Source organism: Urocitellus parryii, chromosome 8 (assembly GCF_045843805.1).
Source record: "Urocitellus parryii isolate mUroPar1 chromosome 8, mUroPar1.hap1, whole genome shotgun sequence".
NCBI lineage: Eukaryota > Metazoa > Chordata > Mammalia > Rodentia > Sciuridae > Urocitellus > Urocitellus parryii.
The window spans coordinates 43,886,433-43,908,126 of record NC_135538.1 but is presented as its reverse complement, the minus strand read 5'-3'; the positions used below and the strand labels follow the sequence as shown (position 1 = coordinate 43,908,126).

Here is a 21,694-nt window from a genome sequence, read left to right as displayed (position 1 = left end):
TCTCAAGTTCCAGCAGAAGTTACTGGAAGCAAAAACAGGGGGGATCCTGTGTTATGATATGGGGAAACACTTTTGCATCTTACGTTATGCTAAAGAGCTGATATGAGATAAAAATCCTAACACCCAAACCAACCTTTTTATTGCACAAACAAGTCCCTTGAAGAATCAAGCAAACCAAAGCTTCCTGCCCAGCTAGCAACAGATCTATTTCCTCCCATTTTTGATTACATCTCTTTCAAACATTTCTCACATTTTAACTTCTATAAACTTGGTGTGTCATGTTGTAATCGGTAGTGTTGCTTGCTCTTTCTTAATGGCATATTAAATAATGATTTTTTTTTTACAAATTATAATGTATTAGATTTGATGAAGTATAAGATGTGACTTAAATTCATAATTCAGTTGCTGGTAAATTCAAGACCATATAATTCCCTATCACTAAAGCTTAGGTGAACTTCAATTTAAACACATTTTTTTTTTCAGAGAAAAAATGAAACAGGAATTTAAAGAAATTGGAATTACTACTGAATGAACACAATTAGAGAACTTTGCATTTTTTTACTTAAAATGTTATTACTTAAAATGACTGATGATTCATGATAAGACACAGTAAGTGAAGAGGATAATAAGCAAGATTCATCAAAGGCTTTCCAAGATATTAGTTAAATTCCACACAAAGCCAGTATTCATTTTAGATTTCCTGAGAGAAGTTATTCCTAAGGACAGTTTTTAAAGAAAGCTGTCTAACAAAGAGCATTAGAGAATGAGACTGTAATTAAAGCAGTTGCTTGTTCTTATTCCCTGAATTTCCTCCCACTTCTTTGAGAATAATAGCTTTTAAAATTAGACATTGTTTGATGCATATCCTGGAGGGCACCTCCTCTGGCCTCTAGCACACAAAATGTCCAATAGGTTAGTTTAGAAAGAAAATACACCATATTTAGCAGGAAAAGACCCAGGAGATGACAGACAATTAAAATGACACACAAGAACACATGACAAGTTTACAGATACTCAGAGAAATCTTCGAACAGTAAAGGAATACTCTGTGACAAAGCAATTTTTCTATTTTGAGACAGGATCTCACAAATTGCCCAGGCTGGCCTCAAACTTGCCATCCTCTTGCCTCAGCCTTCCCAAATAGTTGGGAATCATAGGCGTGTACTACCATGCCTGGCCAAAGTATTTCTGCTGTAAATTCTTTCTAAAAGTTAATTGAAGTAGCTAATTTACTCTGAAGTAAAAGTGTATACTATCATTTAAAGCCCCAAGACCAACTCAAAAACACATGTATCTGTGCAATTTCTTAAAACAGACAAAACAGGGGTGAATATCCCCAACTTGCCAGCAACCCTTTCTGGAAATAAGTGACCATTTTTTTTTCTGTAGTCATGGGAACGTAATGTTACATATCTTCGTCAATACCCAGTCTAACAGTAGTATCCTTATATCACTGTTTTATAAAGCAAAACTGAAGCCAAAGGGAGGGAGGGACTTAACTGGAAATATCCAGTACTAAATGGAAAAAAAAAAAAAACTGTTGAAAGCTTTACATAGAAAAGTTGAGTTGCCACATTTATAGGTACTGGTGAACATTTTTCATTGAGACACTGATCTGTAAGAAATATGCAAATTAAAGCCTCACCTCTACAGCTTCCCACGCCCATTTCCTGTACTTGGGATCATGAGTCAGTCGCCACATATACATGTAAGTCTCAATCACTTCTGGTCGTAAAATGTAGTATTTTTCATTTTGCCTTGTAGCAATGGCTTCGACACCGCCATCAAATCTGAAAGCTTCTGGTCCCAGTTTCATAACTGAAGGACATGCAACAGGTTAACAAGGATAATTGTTTGTACAATGCTTTGTGTCTATAACTTCAATAGGACTAGAAAATACTTAACAACATTCAAGACAGATTGCCAAAACAATCATTTTTTTGGATTAGTTATAAACATTATATGATGCACAATATTCAATTCCAAATTTAGTCATCTAAAAGAATCAACTTCATAAAATATTAACAATTTTGTATTTTTTTTTCATATGACCCCCATTTACTGAGTATCCATTAGGTGAGCACAAGGCACCATAATACACCTTACGAGTTAGCTGGAAATTCACTGGCTAAGAAATCTGTCATTTTTGTCACAAAAGACCAGTTATTTAATCTTCATGCTTCAAGCTCATGTTTTATAAAAAGAAAGCCAGCCAGATTCATAGTCTATTTTATGGGAAAGATATGTGGAAAGTGTTAATACTGCTTTATAAAATGGTTTCTTTTTGTACTGGGTCAGAGACCCTTACTCAATGTTTTTGAGCTAAAGCAAAGGTCAGTAAGTTAGGCTGGCTTAGTCTTTAGGTCTTGATTTTTGTTACTTGGCAAACTAAGGGTATATGCTTTTAAGTATAAAAGCAGTGCCTTTTAGAGTAAACATATAAAGATATTAATTGTGGTCATCTGTTTCACCAGGCCCAGTGGATATTCTTTTGATGACCACAATGACAAAGTTCCTTACCAACCGAACTCAAGGAATGGGGGAATGGATTATAAATGAAGAGTAACATGTACTCACAGGTGCGGTTATAAGATTCATGACAGGTACGTGCAATTTCAGCCCCGAGTTCAAGGTAGTGTTGGGCCAGGGCTTCAGGTGCTCCATCTGCCCCAAGCGCAAACATGCCTCCAGCAAAGCAGGTGAGGTGACCCATCTTGTGTTCCAGGAGGCCCCCTTTCCACTCAGCGATGTAAGTCAGTCCCCCGCTAGACTTGCGGATTAAGTGAGTCTCAATGGCCTGAAAGTAATACTTGTTTTAACATTGTGTAATGTCTTCTCAAATTTATACTAAATTCTACAGTATTATTATACTATAATTAAAAAATGACATATAGTTTGAGTTTGGTGTTACAAATCCAATTTAACCATAAATGTTACGTCATTGCTTTTGGTGTGCTTTTTCTAGCTAATGCCCTTTTTAGTCTGATTAGTTAGAATATACATGGTTGGGCTAGTGATGTCAATTTTGTTTCGTTCTGTGACCAAATATATAATATGTTATCCTCAAAACCCAAAATCCAACCTCTTCTCAAAGACAGGCCACGGGTGTGGTAGAGACGGTTGGCATTTTTATGTTCACAAATGGTGAAACACCTCAAAATCCAGGTCTTACTAGAGATGACGAATAAAGCATACTTTTAATAGGATATAGGCTGATGCCATTACTCTTTCTTTCCTTCCTTCAACCTGGAAAGGTAGCAAAATAGAGATGCAAAGAGAGGCTATTCTAGAGTTAGATTAACTGGCTTCAAATTCTTGCCCGGATACCTCTTCTGAACTCGGTGGGTAATTTGCTCATTATAGCTCTAAATCTCAGTGTTCTTATTCATATAATGGGAATAATACTATCTACTGAGAGGAGTCTGAAATATTGTATTTATAAAGCAGTCAGTTTGAAATTGGCATTTGGTAAAGGTCATTTGTCATCATTTATATCTCCAATGTGGTAACTGATGAGTCAAGTTCTTTCCTAATCATTCTACTGAAAAGCACATTAGTGTATAATAAGTAGATAATTTTAAAAGAGAATAAAGATCTTTAAATATGAGAGAAATGCTAACATTTACAAAAATGACTTACAGGGAGGAGGAGAGACCAAAGGAAGGTACTGAAGAATGAGATTGATCAAATTGTTATATGCATGTACAGATATGGAATAATGAATCCTACTATTACCCACAATTATAATACACCAATTAGAAATTAATTAGAAAGGGGCTAAGGTTGTGGCTCAGTGGTAGAGTGCTTGCCTAGCATGTGTGAGGCACTGGGTTTGATTCTCAGCACCACATAAAAATTAATAAATAAATAAAGGTCCATCAACAACTTAACATTTAAAAAAAGTGAGTTAGAAAATATATCTTACTTCTGCTTAAGGACTGATGACATTTTTTAAAACTAGATGAAGAAAAAAAGAAAATAGAAATAAATCTAGACAGAGAAATATAATAATCCTTATATTTTAGAAAGCAAAAATAAAGTATTTGGTTTATATTAGTTTCCATTTTCTCTAATAGAAAGTGTTCCCTCCATTATATCACAGAGGGAAACAGGCCATGATTGTGTCTATACTTATCACTACTATCAAAAAAGAAGGATTTTATTCCTTGGTATTTATTGTTAAGAATTAAAGTCATCGTGCCCCAGGGATACATGCATACTCATGTTTATAGTAGAACAATTCACAATATCCAAACTATGTAACCAACCTGGGTGTCCTTCAATGGATGAATAAAAAAATGTGGTATACATACCCAATGACATTTTATTCCACCATAAAAAAAATTATGCCACTTGCAGGAAAATGAATGGAACTAGAGACCATTATGTAAAGTGAAATAAGTAAAACTCAGAAGGTCAAGAGATATGTTTTCTTTTTCTTTTTTTTTTAAGAGAGAGAGAGAGAGAGAGAGAGAGAGAGAGAGAGAGAGAGAATTTTAATATTTTTTAAGTTTTCAGCGAACATACCATCTTTGTTTGTTATGTGGTGCTGAAGATTGAACCCGGGCCACATGCATGCCAGGCAAGCATGCTACCGCTTGAGCCACATCCCCAGCCCCATGTTTTCTAACAGAAAGTAGAGAGGAAAAAGGAAAAGAGAGGTGGGGAATAAAATATGAAAATGAAAGAGAGATCAATAGAGGAAAAAGGACCAAGGGGTGGAAGAAGGGGAAAGAGGTGGGAAGCTCTGGGGAGTGATACTGGCCAATTATACTGTTATATTGTGTGCATGTATGAATATGTAACAATAAATCCCATCATTATGTACAACTATCATCGATAAAAATATGGAAAAAAATAAAAAAATTAAAACATAAAATAAAATGAAAGGAGGTTTAACACAAACACAAAGAAGGATTTTCAGGAAGCATACTTGGGAATAGTAGATAGAGAAGAATGAATTAAAATGAATACACAAGTAGATAAAACCTTTCTACCTTTATTAGAAATAAACAAATGAAACCAAGATGGTTACAAAATAAATGAACATGCTACTGTGCTCATTAACTGTGGTTAAGCTAATTTTATTGATGATTTAGTTATTACATTAATATTTCATTCTTATTTAATGCAACTGAACATCTTAGCTATTTACACTTTTCGTAAAGCAAATTGCAATAAAGTCCTTCAAGCAGATACTTGTTCATCACCCAAGAAATTATTCTTTCTACATGGCAAGAGTAATAGCTTTTGAGCATAGATTAGAGAAACATTATTACCCTGTTATGGATCCTGAATAAAGTGCTATATTATTTTTGGCAGGATTCTGACCAACTAGGCCACTCCCTAAAATAAACTATAATGAAGTTCCAAGATCTTCAAAGCAATGGTTTTGTGTGGAAATGGGAAAATGTGAGTAAGTATAAAGAATGAAAAATAGTTGGGACTGGGGTTGTGGCTTAGCGGGTAGAGCACTTGCCTTGCACTGGGTTCGATGGCGTTGGAGAAGATAATGCTAAGTGAAGTTAGCCAATCCCCCCAAAATGCCGAATGTTTTCTCTGATATAAGGAGGCTGACTCATAGGAGGGTAGGAGGGGGAGCATGGGAGGAATAGATGAATGCTAGATGGGGCAGAGGGGTGGGAGGAAAAAGGAGTGGGCAGGGGATTAGCAAGGATGGTGGAATGTGATAGACATCATTATCCAAAGTACATGTAAGAAGACACGAATCGGTGTCAACATACTTTATATACAACCAGAGATATGAAAAATTGTGCTGTATAAGTATAATAAGAATTGTAATGCATTCCACTGTCATTTATTTTAAAAATCAATAAAAAATAAATTGTAAAGAACAATTAATAAATAATAAATAAATAGATGAACAAAATAAAGGTGTTGTATCCATCTATAATTAGAAAAATATTTTAAGAAAGAATGAAAAATAGTCTTTAGTGACTCTAATAAATTTTTATATTAAGGCTATGGAGAATTGATTAGAAAGGAACTACCTATTCTGTGGTTTAATCCTTCCATGTTTGAAAAGCATCTGTCCAGGTATCATTCACTATTGTAGATTCTTAAGAGTGGCCTCTCAACAGGGCCAGAACAACCTGCTGAAATCTCAAAGTATTTTGTTGTTAAACCAACCAAAGAAAACATATCCTTCTGGGATTAAATGGTTTCCAGAATCCACTGGAAGCTAAAAGGAAGTAACCATATCTTCAGTAACTCAACTATCCTGAATGATAATGGAAGGCATCCTCCCCTTGATAGTGATGTTTTTTTTTTGTTTTGTTTTGTTAATAAAGACAGGGTCTTCCTATGTTCCCTAGGCTGGCCTTGAACTCCTGGACTCAAGAGATCCTCCTGGCTCATATTCCCAAGTAGTTGGGACTATAGATGTATGATGATCTTTTAAAGTACAATTTAGCAGAAAGAAATTTTGTCATACATGACATTGGTACTTCTCAAAATCAGAAGTTTAGTTGTTCTATCTTTTCTCCTTAAGTTGAAAATATGAAATGGGTTGAAAATGTTTTTGCTATTAAGACAAACAGGAAACACTTTGACTTCATGTATTCTTAATGAATTTTCCTGGAAATGATTTGTCTAAACAGAATATACTAAAGTTGCATGGGTAGAGTTCCAGAAGCTGAAAGAAAATATTAAAAAAGAATATTTTAAAGCTGTCCTTCTTGGAATATTGAGATCTTAAGATTCTAATTTTAAGAGGGCCACCTTAAGATTAGAATATTTAAAATGTCTGCCAGTATGGTAATTAGAAGATGACATAGTAGAAATTATAATATGTTAAGAATTCCTTAGACAAAAACCTGAAATCCTATAAGAAGGAGGAAAAATAAACTTCATAGGAAGGAGTTTTCTAGTGTTACCAAATGAGGGTAAGACCACATGGGCAATGGGCAATATCCCAATTTTTTTTTGTTATAAGACAATCATTTCTTTATTTTTATTTATTTCCACAAAATATAAAAAGTATTTACAGCATGATTTGTGTTGTACAAAGAAGAGATACCTCAAACGAGCATACTGTTTAAAAACACATATATAATGAGTATTTACATTGTCCATTATATTCTCCCAACCATCTTGAAACAGAACATTTCAGCAATGATTTCCTTTTTGGGGAATTCAATTTTGAAAGTACCCAAAGGTAGTACTGTATATCTAAAAAGCTTTTCCTGGCTGCGCAACAAAGTGAGACAAAAGAAAACAAGAAAGAGAGAAAAAGAAATGGGGGGGGGGAGGAGGGAGGGATGGAGGGACAGGAGAGGGAAGGAGGGAGGCAGGTAAGTTTGACAAAAAGTTGTTAAGACCAAACTTCCTAGCCCAGCTGACTATGAAAATAAATTTTAGCGGGAGCAATGGGAGGAATAGATGAACTCTAATAGGGCAGAGGGGTTGGAGGGGAAGGGAGGGGGCATGGGGTTATTAATGATGGTAGAATGTGAAGATCATTATTATCCAAAGTACAGGTATGAAGACATGAATTTTGTGAATATACTGTGTATACAACAGCCAGAGATATGAAAAATTGTACTCCATATGTGTAATAAGAATTGTAATGCATTCTGTTGTCATATATATATATATATATGAAATATATATATTTCATATATATATATGAAAATAAATCTTTCTTGGATTCAAAATAATAACTAAATTAATAAAAAATAAAAAGCTTTTCCTAATAATCGAGAAGTCCCTTTTTTTTAAAGAAGCAAAATAATGTGTGCATTTATTTACAACCTCTCAAGACAGTTTATTAATAAGGATCCCATTGCTTGTAAGTGACAGAAACCCATGGAAATTAGTGGAGAGGAACAGAGAAATACATTGGCTTTTGAAATATATGACAATTGGAAAATCAAACTATGGGAAACACCATAACTCCAAGAACAAAGTTTTGCCATGAAAGTTTTTCCAGTTCATTTTTTGTCTCTATTTCTCTCTGGCTCCTAATTTGTTTCTGATGTACATCATATGTCCTTAATAAAGGCTGGGCCAAATAAAGGCCAAAGTTCTAGCTAAGGTATTCATGATTCCTGTACAAGGAGTAACTAACTATATGTGCTTTGCTTAGTGAAGCTCCCAGTGATCTACCAATAGAATATTCAATCCATTTAATCAAAGTATTTATAAATATAAACTACATTTATATGTAAACAATAAATCCACCTATGTCAAAATCATCCAAAACTCTTGTCAGAGAGACCAAATTTAGAACAGCAGCTACATTAGTGGCCTTTTACATTTTTTTCCTATGAATTAATACTATCAATTGAAAAAAAAGAACAATTCTAAGCAGTCAAGAAAAAGATCAATTTTCTGAGGATTTAGCCACAATTTAATAATACTATTGAGAAATCTTGATAACGATTAATACTTAAAGAATATATGTGAATTAACCATTCACAATTCCTAATCACAAAAGGTCCCAATCCTGCTAAAAATTTTGTTTCTGAAAACTGGGGTACATGTTCAAGTATTTTATATAAAATAATTCTTTTCTTGAATCTGTTACACTCTGACCTTATTTTAATTTTTCTCCCTGTGTTTCATTGGTAGTGTTTCTGAGTTTACTTTTTACTAGCTACCTCCTATAGACTATACTAAGTAATTTCTAATTTATCTCAGTAACTTATTGCCTATAAATAAATCCTTAAATATAATATGGGGATTCTTATTCACATATAAATCCACAGTGGTAAAATAAAAAGGGGCAAATGTTGACAAATTTTAGTCTGAATTTGGTTGTCACATAACCTCTCTGAGGCTCGACAACCTTATCTGTAAATTTGGGTGAATATTTAAAGTACTATGAGAAAGAAAACTATTAACTCCTCACTTCATTAAAAACACCTGCATATCACACTGCTCAGTACACAGTTTAACACGTACTGGTTCCCTCTTACTCCTCCTATATTATGATTTTTGAAGCTCTTAATGAGCTTTCCTTAAATACCAGTTTGTTGAGATTTTTATGTGTAGATTTCTTTTCAGTACTGTCCATTTATCTCTGGAAACACGTTTGCTTTGAGATTGGGTATAATCTTGGGCAATTTTAAGTTAGTCAATTTTCAGAGTATAAATTCAAGATTTTCTCCAATAATTTAATGTATAGCTCAAGAAAGGGAACTCATATTCATGAAGAAAGAATACAGTCTTGCTTTTCTTAATGAGGGGATATACTCTGAGCAAGGTGCAGTTAGGTGATTTCATTGTGTGGATATCATGGAGTGTACAAACTAAGCTATGATGTCATTAGGCAATATAATTTCCAGGGCTCACTGTCATTTATACAGTCTGTCACTAACTGAAATGTTACGTGATGCATGACTCTTTTTTAGACACATGGCTTATGAGGTTTGAACCATGCTAAAATCCTACAACTGCTCTATTAGAACTAAGGACATGGGGGCTGGAGATATAGCTCAGTTGGTAGAGCTATATCTTGCCTAGCATGCACAAGGCCCTGGGTTTAACCCACCAAAACAAACAAACAACAACAACAACAAAACACCAAAAAAAAAAAAAATTAGAACTAAGAACATCACCTATGATAACTATTGTTACAATTATATTGGCAGACACTGCACTCTGCCTCACAGAAAATAATTTTGTAACCCACTCATGTAGTATTTCATTTTTTCATTAAAGCTTGATTAATATGCAAGTTATAAGTTAGAGCTGAGTGGCGAAGATGATTTAAATATCAGGTTACCTGAATAGCATCAAAATACATCTTCTTAGCTTCCAGATCTCTCTTGTCAGACATTAACCATGCCTTGAGCAAATATTCATAAAAGCTGTCTCCAAGTCCTCCAACTGACACATGATCTGAAAAAAGAGGGGAGTGAATTTCAGAGTGACTCAGCTTTTAATTCAGATAATGCAGCGAAATCACATTAGCAACTAGGGTGCAAAACCCCGTGTCGACGGCAGCTTGTTACATTTGAATTTCAACAAATCTCTTATTTTCAGATATTCTGAAATAAGCAGATGGACTGTGAATTAATATGATATGCTCTTAATAATTACCAGAGTAGTTTTGTAAACATGATGATAAAAGATATGTCATGATACCTAATTCTAAAAATTTAGTTAAAATTACCAAATTAAAAATGCTTCACAGTATGTATTTCAATAAATTTTTATTTGTTTTATTTCTGGATAATATAAAATTCTGTCAAACCTATGAGTATGAGCAAATCTTAAGAAGTGACTAGTAAAACAAGACACTCCTTAGGCTCTTGCCTTTTATTATTATTATTATTATTATTATTATTTATTTGATAAGTTTTCTAGTGCTATGAATCTGAAAGGTTAAAAACTGATGAGGTGGGGACAGTAAGAAAGAAGAGATGGCAGCAGAAGTATTTCCTCCTAAAGCTTCATTCTTACAATCTACTTCCACTGCCATTTATTATGCCCGACACACTGGAAATACAACCAACCCTCTATAACTGTAGGCCCATATCTTGAGTTTAAAAGCAAGAAAACTGAGGCTTAGAGAAGCTAAATGAGACTACAACATTGATCAGTGCCATCTGACTACACAACCCACACAGGGCCTCATGTTAGGATCTGCCTACTCGACATCATAGAATATCAAAGACATATATATGTTTTTTTCCCTATGGCTTGAATTAATATTTTTTTATTTTTCAAGCATATTTGTTTATAAACCAAAAAATGCAACCTATTTAAAACATCATTTCTAGAATTCAGAGAATTTGAGATAAACAAGATAGCCTTTTAAGTTTTATAACTCAGAACTTGTTTATCTACTTAAAAAAAAAGATCCTTACTTGTTGACATAGTTATACAAAATAAACCATACATATATACATATACATAGAGGGGGGTAAGTATAGGGAGAGGAAGAGGGGGAGAGAGGGAGAGAGGGAGAGGGGGAAAGAGGGAGAGAGGGAGAGAGGGCCGGGGGCAACTGTTCTGATGCCTTCCCAACAACTCCACTTGGAATTCTATATGGGCATCTAAAATCAAAGAGACTAGATACTGAATTCATTATCTTTTCCTCCTGAGCTTTATCTTCTGTCCAGGTCTCCATCCTCCCATCTATACCCTTAGAAATCTGGTAGTCAATGGGGCTAAGAGTATAGCCCAGTGGTCCAGTGCTTGATTAGCATGAGAGGACCTGGGTACTACAAAAAAGAAACCAAGTAGTCATTCTTTACTACTTCTCTCTTTTGTTTCTACACACAATGAATTCCCAACCTCTAAATTTTACTTCCCACCTATCTCTTGAATCCATTTACCCTCCTCTCTCCTCACCAGTACCTTCCTGGTTCAAGCCACCACTACTTCCTACTTCTGCCTCTGAAATGTGCAATTACTTTATTTCCTGCTTTCATTCTGGTAGTGTGTGCTCTGTCTACTGAAATGTATTTAAATTCAATAGAAAATTCAGTTCCTCAGCCATGGTGGTGCTCAGTAGCTCTATGTAACTCTTACTACACTGGACAAGAAAGATACAGAACCTTGCCACCAAGTGCAGGAGGCTCTACCAGCAGTACCACTCCAGCCTATTCCCCACACTAATGTTGCAGAAATCCTGACCAATTACTTGAAGCCCTTCAATTCTGTGTTTCTGAAGACCAAGAAGCTTCCTACAAGCTCTCGATCTTCCCTGTATTATCAGTCTTGTTCCACTTGCTCTCCATTCACTTGCTGTATGGCCCGTCCTCAAAAATATCAGGCTCCATCCCACTTCAGGGCTTCTGCCCAAAATACACATACTTCATATATAGGAGACTTCCTCAGAGAAGCCTTCCCTGATGTCCCCACTAGGATCTCTGTCACAAATTTTGTGATAACACACATTTCACACACTTGTATTTTCACAATGTGGTAGAACTGTTTTCTGCCATTCCTACAAGATCATGACCCAAGAGAACAGAAACCAGGCCCATTATGTCTCCCAGTCCACACTTGCCCCTACAAAGTATCTTGCACTCAATAAACAACTGACAAGAAAACCAAAATTATTCTAAGCCAGCCTTAAATATTGACTTCTCATTCAAGCTATGAGGGCCATATTGTTAAGTATTGAAATATGCAACTTCCTTATTGCAGAAAGTCCAGAATTACATTAATTAATCTTAATGGGAAAATGTGAGCCTGATTCTCAAACTAAGCAGTGTTTGAAGTGACCTTTACAGTTTCCTAAATAAATCACGGCAGAAACCTCTGACATTTACAAACTAAATAGACTACGTACTATCTCGTCAATAATAAGCCCTGTTGTCATAAACATGATTGTAGGAGACAAATGCAAGTGATGCATGGTAAAGCAAATCACTGTCCGGTTACTGTCAAAATAACAAGGCCTAAATGAAGTAATGGGGAATGATGGCCATGATCCAGACGTGTCCTTCAGAGTTACAGCAACAAGAGCTGAAAACCAGCAGCCAGAAGCAGCGTGGTAATTTTTTCCCTTGGGTTATGGTTCTGTAATGGAGGAAGAAACAGGTTTGGGCACTGGGAGATTTTTAAAAAAGGAAAAAGGATTGTGTAATAATATATTTACTTTGATGTTGGTAAATGCTAGTTAAATTTTAAAATGTTTTGCCCATAAAAATTTCACATTTGTTAAAAAAATCAAAATAAAGGGTGAAACATGTCTTTCTGATAATTAACATACCCCTCACTAAACTTCCCCAGGGCCTGGATGACAGTTTGCATTAGCAAACTGTGTAAACATCTTTGTGGATGTAGGAGAGAAAGCACCTAATTTTTCAGAAGGAAAATACTGCCATTTTTTAGAGGAACATATATGGTATTTTTATTCTAACTGTATACTGTAGTCATGCAAATATTATGTTCTTCTTTGAAGGGGTAAGTTACGGTTTTCTTTGTGATGGGAATAGTTCCCTTTAAATAATTTCTAATATATAATTTTTCTAATATCTAATATTTTTCTAATATTTCTAATATAAAAAGGGAGATAAAACAAAGAACAAAAGCAGCAAGACAAAGGAAGATTAAAATAGTCAATATCTCTACTTCTTAATTTGCTTATAGATTTTAATCTGAATCTGAATTTTGATTTTGAAACCATTCCTCAACAATATTAGTTATATATACACACAGTTGTTATTTATATGTGAGATAATTGTTCTGTGTATAAACATGTAATCCTACACCCACCATCAATGGTCACAAAACCTGTTTATATTATCAGGGGCCAGGACAGGAAGATGCTTCTCAGCTACAATTGAGGACCCAGGGCGGGCAACTGTTAAGAGAATCATTAGTAAAAGCAGAGGCGGAAAGACCAGATACAAAGCACTTGAGTATTCACAAAATTCAATTAAGTAAACCTCCACTAGGTGCAAGATACAGTGTGCCAGATTGACAAATATGAACAAGACGGGGTTGCCACCATCCAAAGCTCTGGGATCCCTGGGAAGACGGGCATGTAGGTGAATCATGGGAAAAAGGATTGTTATAGGAAAGTGTTCAAGGAACCAGGGTAGGAGAGAAAGAGGTAAAGGAAGCTTCAAATTCCAAGCCGGGTGTTGAAGAAGGCTTCTGGAAGGAATGGCAATCAAGCTGGGCCTCAGTAGAGGAAGAAGAGAGGCTGAAGGGCTAAAGAAAGAGGACAAGATGTAGATATGGCCAAGCAGGCCTTGGTTAAAGAAGAAGAAAGTGTGTCTCTGTGGATGAAACACAGGATGAAGGATGGGGGAGGAGAAGGACATGAGACTCATCAATGCTGTTTGTTTTCCCATTAGGAAATTGGCCCATAAACAATCCAAACATAAAGGACTCTGTATCAGGAAACAGGGCCAAATATATAGTATATGAGTGACCTGGAAGGTGAAGCCAGGATGTTCCAACACAACTGGCTCTTTCTGTCCCTCTTTATAGTGACTTCTATATCCTAAATTAAAGAGAGGAAAATGGTACATCAGGGAGACTATTCTTCAGCTTTTGAAATCTGCGATGAAGAGGACTCCAACAATGGTTACCCATTTAGAGAATTATAGCTGAACATCATCTATCTCAGCAGTCTAGCGGCCCTGAAATGTTTTAATCTCAGGACTCTTTACACTCACTCTTACAAATAAAGGGTACCCTGAAGAACTTGTTTATGTGAGTAATATCTGTCAATATTTATCATACTGGCAAATCAAAACCCATTAAAAGCATTTTTGTTGGTTGATTCATTAAAAATAACGATTATACATCCATTATGTAAACATAAATAATTCTCATGCAAATGTGATATTTTAGAAAACAACCACAAAAAAGTTAGTGGGAAGATTGACATTGTTTTACATTTTTGCAAATTTTAACGTTTGCCTTCCTAGGAGACAGGTGGGTTCTCACATCTGCTCTAATTTCAATCCACTGCTACATGTTGTTTGGCTAAGACATGTGCAGGAAAGTAAGCTGCAGAGCTTCATAGTTAGGAAAAGGAAGAATAGTATATATAAAATTGTTTTCAGATAATTGTGGATATTTTTCTTTGATAACATGATAGAATTTGACATTCGGGTTTTAAAGGTTTATTTTTTTTAAAGTTTAATTGTTCTGTAGCATCAGAAATTATACTGAAGAATTTCTGTACTCTGTTACATAAAAATCTATTAGACTATTTTTCACTTTGAGTGGATCTTTCTCTCATGCATGGTTCTGTAATAGCATGCACTGGTCATCTGGAAAATACTGATTGGTTGAGTTATGCAGATCTTCCAAGTGTTGACACATTTCATTATACAATATGAAAAAAACCTATTTATTAATATTACCACTAATCATATAGGAACACTATTGGTATCAAGCACATGGGGGCATATACAAGTTTTCCAAAATTCTAATTTTTATTTTATCATCATTGACACAAATACTGTCACTTTTTCTTGAAGTGACAGGTTCATTTTTGAGACCATGTCTACTAATTACCCAAGCCTGAATAACCAGTTTGTTTTCAGCCATTCTTTCAAGTAAAGGTGGTGATCCATGAAACAATGATCTCAAAGCAACTAACAATAATAATAGATAATCAACAATAACTTTTCAACTCAGTCACATGAGTTGCAACTATTATTTTTCATTATATAACAGAATTACTTTCTGTAGACATTCATTTCATCATACAGAACATTACCATGACATGGACTCAAGAGTTGACATTTACTAGAATCAATAATTAGTATACTGCTTCATTAAGAATATTCATAAAAACATGCCTCAACCTTATAAAAGCTATAAATACTAAACACAAGGCCAACATAATTCTAAATGGAGAAAAATTGAAAGCATTCCCTCTAAAATCTAGAACAAGACAGGGATGCCCTCTTTCACCACTTCTATTCAACAAAGTCCTGAAAACTCTAGCCAGAGCAATTAGAAGAAATTTAAGGGAAATAAATAGGAAAGAAAGAATTCAAAATATCTCGATTTGCCAATTATATGATTCCATATTTAAAAATTTTTTTTTAGTTGTCAATGGACCTTTATTTTATTTATTGATACATGGTACTGAGAATTGAACCCAGTGCCTCACACATGCTAGGTAAGCACTCTGTCACTGAGCCACAATCCCAGCCCTATATGAGTCCATATTTAGAAGACCCAAAAAACTCCACTAGAAAACTTCTAGAACCCATAAATGAATTTAGCGAAGTAGCAGGATATAAAATTAACACCCATAAATCAATTTTGTTCCTATACATCAGTGATGAGTCAACTGAAAGAGAAATTAGGAAAACTATCCCATTCACAATAGCCTCAAAAAATATTTGGGAATCAATCTAATAAAAGAGGTAGAAGACCTCTATAATGAAAACTACAGAACTCTGAAGGAAGAAATTGATGAAGATCTTAGAAGATGGAAAAATCTTCCATGTTCTTTGATAGGAAGAATTAATATTATCAAAATGGCCATATTAACCAAAAGCATTAAACAGATTTAATGCAATTCCTAATAAGGTTCTGATGACATTCTTCATAGAAATAGAAAAAGCAATCATGAAATTCATTTGGAAAATTAAAAAACTCTGAATAGCCAAAGCAATCCTCAGTGAAAAAATTAAAGCAGGAGGCATCACAATACCAGACTTTAAATTATACTACAGAGCTACAGTAATAAAACTGGCATGATATTGGCACCAAAACAGACATGAAGACCAATGGTACAAAATAGAAAACACTAGAAAAACCCACACAAATACAATTATATCATCATAAACATACATTGGAGAAAAGATAGCCTTTTCGACAAATGGTGTTAGGAAAACTGGAAATCCATATGAAACAAAATTGAATTAGACTCCTATCTGTTACCCTGCACAAAACTCAACTCAAAGTGGCTCAAGCACCTAGGTATTAGACCACAGATCCTGTACCTACTAGAAGAAAAAGTAGGCCCAACTCTCCATCATGTAGGCTTAGGAAACAAATTCCTCAGCAAGACTTCTAAAGTACAAGAAGTAAAAGAATCAATAAATGGGATGGTATCAAACTAAAAAGCTTCTTCACAGCAAAGGAGACAATGAAGAAGATGAAGAGAGATCCTACAGAATGGGAGAAAATCTTTGTCACCTGCACCTCAGATAGAGCATTTATATCCAGGATATATAAAGAACTCAAAAAGCTGAACACCAAAAGAACCCCAAATAACTCAATGAATAAATGGCAAAGGAACTGAAGAGACACTTCACAGAAGAAGAAATATGATTGGTCAAAAAATATATGAAAAATGCTCAACATCTCTAGCAATTAGAGAAATGCAAATTAAAACTACACTGAGATGTCATCTCATTCCAATCAGAATGGCAATTATCAAAAATACAAGTAACAATTAATGTTGGTGAGGATATAGGAAAAAAGGTACATTGCTGGTAGAACTGCAAATTGGCACAACCACTCCATACTGGAGAGCAGTATGGAGATTCCTTAGAAAACTTGGAATGGAACAACCATTTAGCCCAGTTATCCCTCTCCTTGATACATATCCAGAGAACTTAAAATCAGCATACTATAGTGATAAGGCCACATCACTGTTTATAGCAGTTCAATTCACCATAGCCAAGCTATGGAACCAACCTACATGCTCTTCAACAGAAAAATGGATAAAGAAAATGTGATATATATAAACAATGGAACCTTATTTAGCATAAAGAAGAACGAAATTATGGTATTTGCCATTAAATGCACGGAACTGGAGACTATCGTGCTAGTGAAATAAACCACTCCCCAAAAACCAAAGGCTGTGAAAGTTCTCTCTGATATGTGGATGCTGACTCACAATAGGTGGTGGGGGTGGGGGAGAGAGGAGGAGGGAGAAGGGGCGGTTCATTGGATTGGCCAGGGTAGAGTGGGAAGAAGGAAGGGGGGATGGGAATTGAACATACCTTTCCTGTGTTCATATATGAATACGTGAATAGTGAAACTCTACATCATGTACAACCATAAAAATGGGAAATGATTCTCCATGTATATATGATATTTCAAAATACTTTCTACTGTCATATATAACTAAAAAGAACAAATAAAAAATTTAGAAAAAGAATATTAAAAAAAAACCTGGTCTCTCTCTCTCTCTCTCTCTCTCTCTCTTTTTAAACTGTGGTGAAGAATATAATGAGTATTAGTATTGTTTGGTGTCTGCCTTGATTCTCACTGAGGTTTTGGTAGTTCTAGCCACTGCTGCTCTTGCAACTTGAGTGCAGATGTCAGCGCAGTGAAAAACTGGAAAGTTTCCATATTATATCATCAGAGTGCTCTTGATCTTGTGGGTCCCTAGGACTTCTGTGACATGTAGACTACACTGAATAAATGGCAACCTTCACCACTATCCATCATTATTAACATGGATATGGAGTTCAGCATACTTTTTTTCCTACTTAGTTAATCGTTAAAGAGGCACTTCTGAAATAATAGAGAAGCACAATCATCTAAGAATGAGATATTTAAGTATAATGAAAAATCACAAATTAGAGTGAAATTATAAGGCAATGCCCAAACTCTCACCACAGCCAGGCAACTCATGTAATATTCTTTATTTGCTTTCAGCTGCTGCTTAGTCTACCACCATTTTATCCAAATTAGATTGAGAACATTTCTTTCACTTAGTCTCAAGTCTCTATAACTTGCTCGAAATTATCTGAAGACTCTGAAGTGAGCGCTTCAGGCATCACAAGTCCTTGTATAATGCTTCTTCCCACATTAAAAGTAACTCTTCTGGCAAGAAATCTTTATCTGGTGGCTTTTAAATTAAGTAGAAAAAGCACCCTGTTCGCACCTCCATGCAGAAAGGCAGAGAACGTAATGAAGTGGGATGAATGAGCTGCTCTGGGCAAAGCCCTCATCATTAGCAGAGAGGAATACATTCTCCTTCTAGCCACGTGGTCAGTTTGTTAGGGACTGACATGCCACACACCCCCACCAGGCCTTCCCTTTCTGAAGAATACTTTTGAATGTGCTCATATGTCATACTTACAGTTATACATGGAAAGTCAATTGTCCAGTTTCCATATAACACAATCTGTCTTATGATAGACACTGGTTTATTAAAGGAACCATTCCTCTTTTCTCTTTTTATTAAACATTCCTCAACAAGAGGTGTATTCCCTCTTTCAGCTCCTAGCACAGAGCTGGGTACCACAAAGAGCTAAATGAATGCTAATCTTTTGACTTACGTTGACCCCACTGTCCACTACTGGGGTTCAGATAGTTAGGATAAAGGCCTTCTGGTTTTTCCAATTTGTTCAGGACTCTTCGAATATTCATCACCTACAACAGAAAATGGAGTGTTACTACTAAGAAACACTTAGAGCTTCAACATATGAATTAAGAAAAAATTTTCATGTTGTTCTTTCTTGAATATTTTGCCACTCTAGAAAAAGTAAGTGGATTTAAATGATGACAAGTTAGAACAAAAATAACTGCCATCAATCAGCTTATTGTGGCAAAAATAATAGTAGTGACTATGATCACACTGATTATTTACCATATTTGGACCCCATACTATGAACTAAGGATATAAGTGGGTAAACAAAGTCACTGGTCTCTTAGAATTTTACATACTATGGGGATGATACAGGAAAAAAAAGCAAATAAAAATAGTCTGTCAATAGAAATTTCATAAAAATAATTTTAAAAAGGTGCTATGGAATGAATAACATCCCTTCTCAAATTTATATGTTGAGGCTCTATGGAGATAGGGCTTTGGGAGGTAATTAGGTCAGGAGGTAGAGCCTTTTCGATGGAATTATTGCTCTTAAAAGAGACTCAAGATATCTTTCTCTAGGTCTCTGTCTCTGTCTTTCTTTCTATGTAAAAATAAAAAGTCAATTGAGCACATGATAGGACAGTGGTAGGACAGTAAGTCAAGAGACCCCAGAATGAAAACTGCCTCCTTCACATCTTGATGTTGGATTCCACAGCCTTCAGAGCAGTGAGATATAAATTCATGTCGTTTAAAAGCACCCAATCTATGCATTGTGTTAGGAAACCTGAGCTAAGACAGAGGGTAATAGTACAGAGTGAAGTGGAGAAGCTGTATGCTGTTAGTCAGGGTGGTCTAGGAAGGCTGATGTGTCTGAGTAGATGGAGAGATTTGAAGGAAGAGCATTTGATCAGAGGGAGGAATGAATACAAAAGTTCTGAGAGGAGAGTGGGTTTGGTAAGGCCACTGAGGCCAGAGGTGAGGAAGTAAAGGGGAGAATGGTGGTGAGCACTTGGGAGAGTGGGCAGTGCCCAGGCACACAGGCCTCACAGGGAACAATAAGGGTTGTTATTACTCTTGAGTATCAGCAAAGGCTTACTGTTTTATAGAACTGGTGTGACTGAGGGGAGGGTGGAAAGTGGCCACTGCAGAGTCCTGGTGAGAAACAACAGGCCCTGGACCAGGGGGGCGGCAGAGGCAATAAGATAGTGCCAGAGGCTTCTTCTTTTTTTTTTTTTTTTTTTTTAAATATTTATTTCTTAGTTCTCGGCGGACACAACATCTTTGTTGGTATGTGGTGCTGGGGATCGAACCCAGGCCGCACGCATGCCAGACGAGCGCGCTACCGCCTGAGCCACATTCCCAGCCCCCCAGAGGCTTCTTGATGGAGTAGACCTGGGGTTTACAGAAAGAGGATGACTTCAGCATCTTTGGCCTGAGCCACTGGATAAACTGATGTGCTACTTGCCCAAATGGTAAACTGGTGTAGAAGTCTGTCTGGGGTTGGGTCTGGGACTGGGGATTTTAAGTGGGACTTGTCTATTAGGCCTCCTGGTGGAGATGTTGAATAAATATTGTGTCCAGAATCCGAAGTTCAAGGTACAGTCTGGGACTGGAATGATAAACAGTGGGTCAATATAGAGATGGTATATAAAGCCCTGACAGTGGATGAGACAATGTAGGAAGGGAATATAAGAAGGAAGAGACCCAGGTTTGAGTCCTGGTGCTTTCCAATGCTTCCAGGCTAGGGTAGGTTCCAAGAAAAGAGTCCAAGAAGGAGCACCCAGCAAAGAAAGGGGCAAACCAGTAGAGTTTTCTATGCCTGCAGCCAAGGGCAAAGTGTGCCTGATGAAGAAGGAACTGACCAGCTATACTGAATTTGAAGAGGGCAGGGAAGACAAAGGGGTGAGTGACAAATGGCCTCGACAATGTGGCACTCATTGGTCACTGTGTTAAGTGTCAATGGGAGAAAAGCCCAAGTGGACAGGGTTCAAGAGTGGGAGACAAGAAGAGAAGACAACAGATAAAGCTTTACAAGGAATTGTTATAAAGGGGAGCAGAAAAGTGGAGTGGAAGCTAAGGACAGGGTTATGGGGGTGGATATGAATTTATCCAAATATCTATGCATTTTTTTCTGAAAACTAGAAATCCATTCAAGTCTTACCTCACAGTTGTATAACACTTTGAGTTTAATTAAGCCTTTTACATGCTTGCCTCATATAGTCCGTGCAACATTATATATTTTAGACGAGGAAAAAAAAATCAGATGAAGTAACTTAAAGTACAGAGAGAAAATGTGGAAACCAGGACTTCTCCTCCTGAGTCAGATGGTGCCATGGAAAGACTGAGGGTTTACAGTCAAATGAAATGCTACATATTACCAAACTTCCTAAAGAGCTGTGTGAACCTTGGTGGCTATTTTCCACATCCAGTGTTGCCACGTCTCCCAGGAGAGGATATTATTTCTCATAAGACCTGCTTTGCAATGCAATTTGTACTAGAGAATCTCACCTTTTCAGCAAAAATGGGGTTTCCTGATAAATGACTCAAGTGCATAAACTCCAAGTGCAGTGTTCCAAATTCTGCCAGAATACTGCTGCCTCCTGATGCCCAGGGCCAGTTCCTTCCAATACCACTAAACAAGAGAAGATTGAAGAATTATGAGTTAGACTAATTCCATTTTCACAGTCCTACATAGTAGAAGTAAGAGGCAGCTTTTTGCAGTGGCTTTTCAGCTAATAGTCCATGCTGAATATTGTAAAACCGAGCATTGCTTTCTTTGAGTATTGGCTTTAGGATTTTCTTCTTATCTCCAAATCGAGAATTAGTGTTTACTTAAGTCAGAAAGAAGTGGTTGTGTACTTGCTATTGATGAACAGACAAATATTTAGCAAGATATAGGTGTAATACAGAGATGCACAACCATTCCAAGTAGAATGTAAAACAAAATCAGATGAAAACACTCTT

At 36.0% G+C, this 21,694-nt stretch overlaps 1 protein-coding gene across 2 annotated transcripts in view; it reads right to left on the bottom strand.

Annotated features, from left to right (window-relative positions):
• The window catches only part of Man1a1 (mannosidase alpha class 1A member 1), a 169,089-nt gene that overhangs the window by 9,141 nt on the left and 138,254 nt on the right, over positions 1–21,694 (bottom strand). For both annotated transcript variants that reach the window (XM_026394091.2, XM_077801643.1), the window contains exons 7-11: positions 21,239–21,362; positions 18,699–18,792; positions 9,749–9,864; positions 2,578–2,797; positions 1,646–1,818 (exon numbers count right to left, since the gene is read on the bottom strand). In XM_026394091.2, the coding sequence (XP_026249876.1) occupies positions 1,646–1,818; positions 2,578–2,797; positions 9,749–9,864; positions 18,699–18,792; positions 21,239–21,362 (727 nt within the window). The remainder of the gene's footprint in view (positions 1–1,645; positions 1,819–2,577; positions 2,798–9,748; positions 9,865–18,698; positions 18,793–21,238; positions 21,363–21,694) is intronic.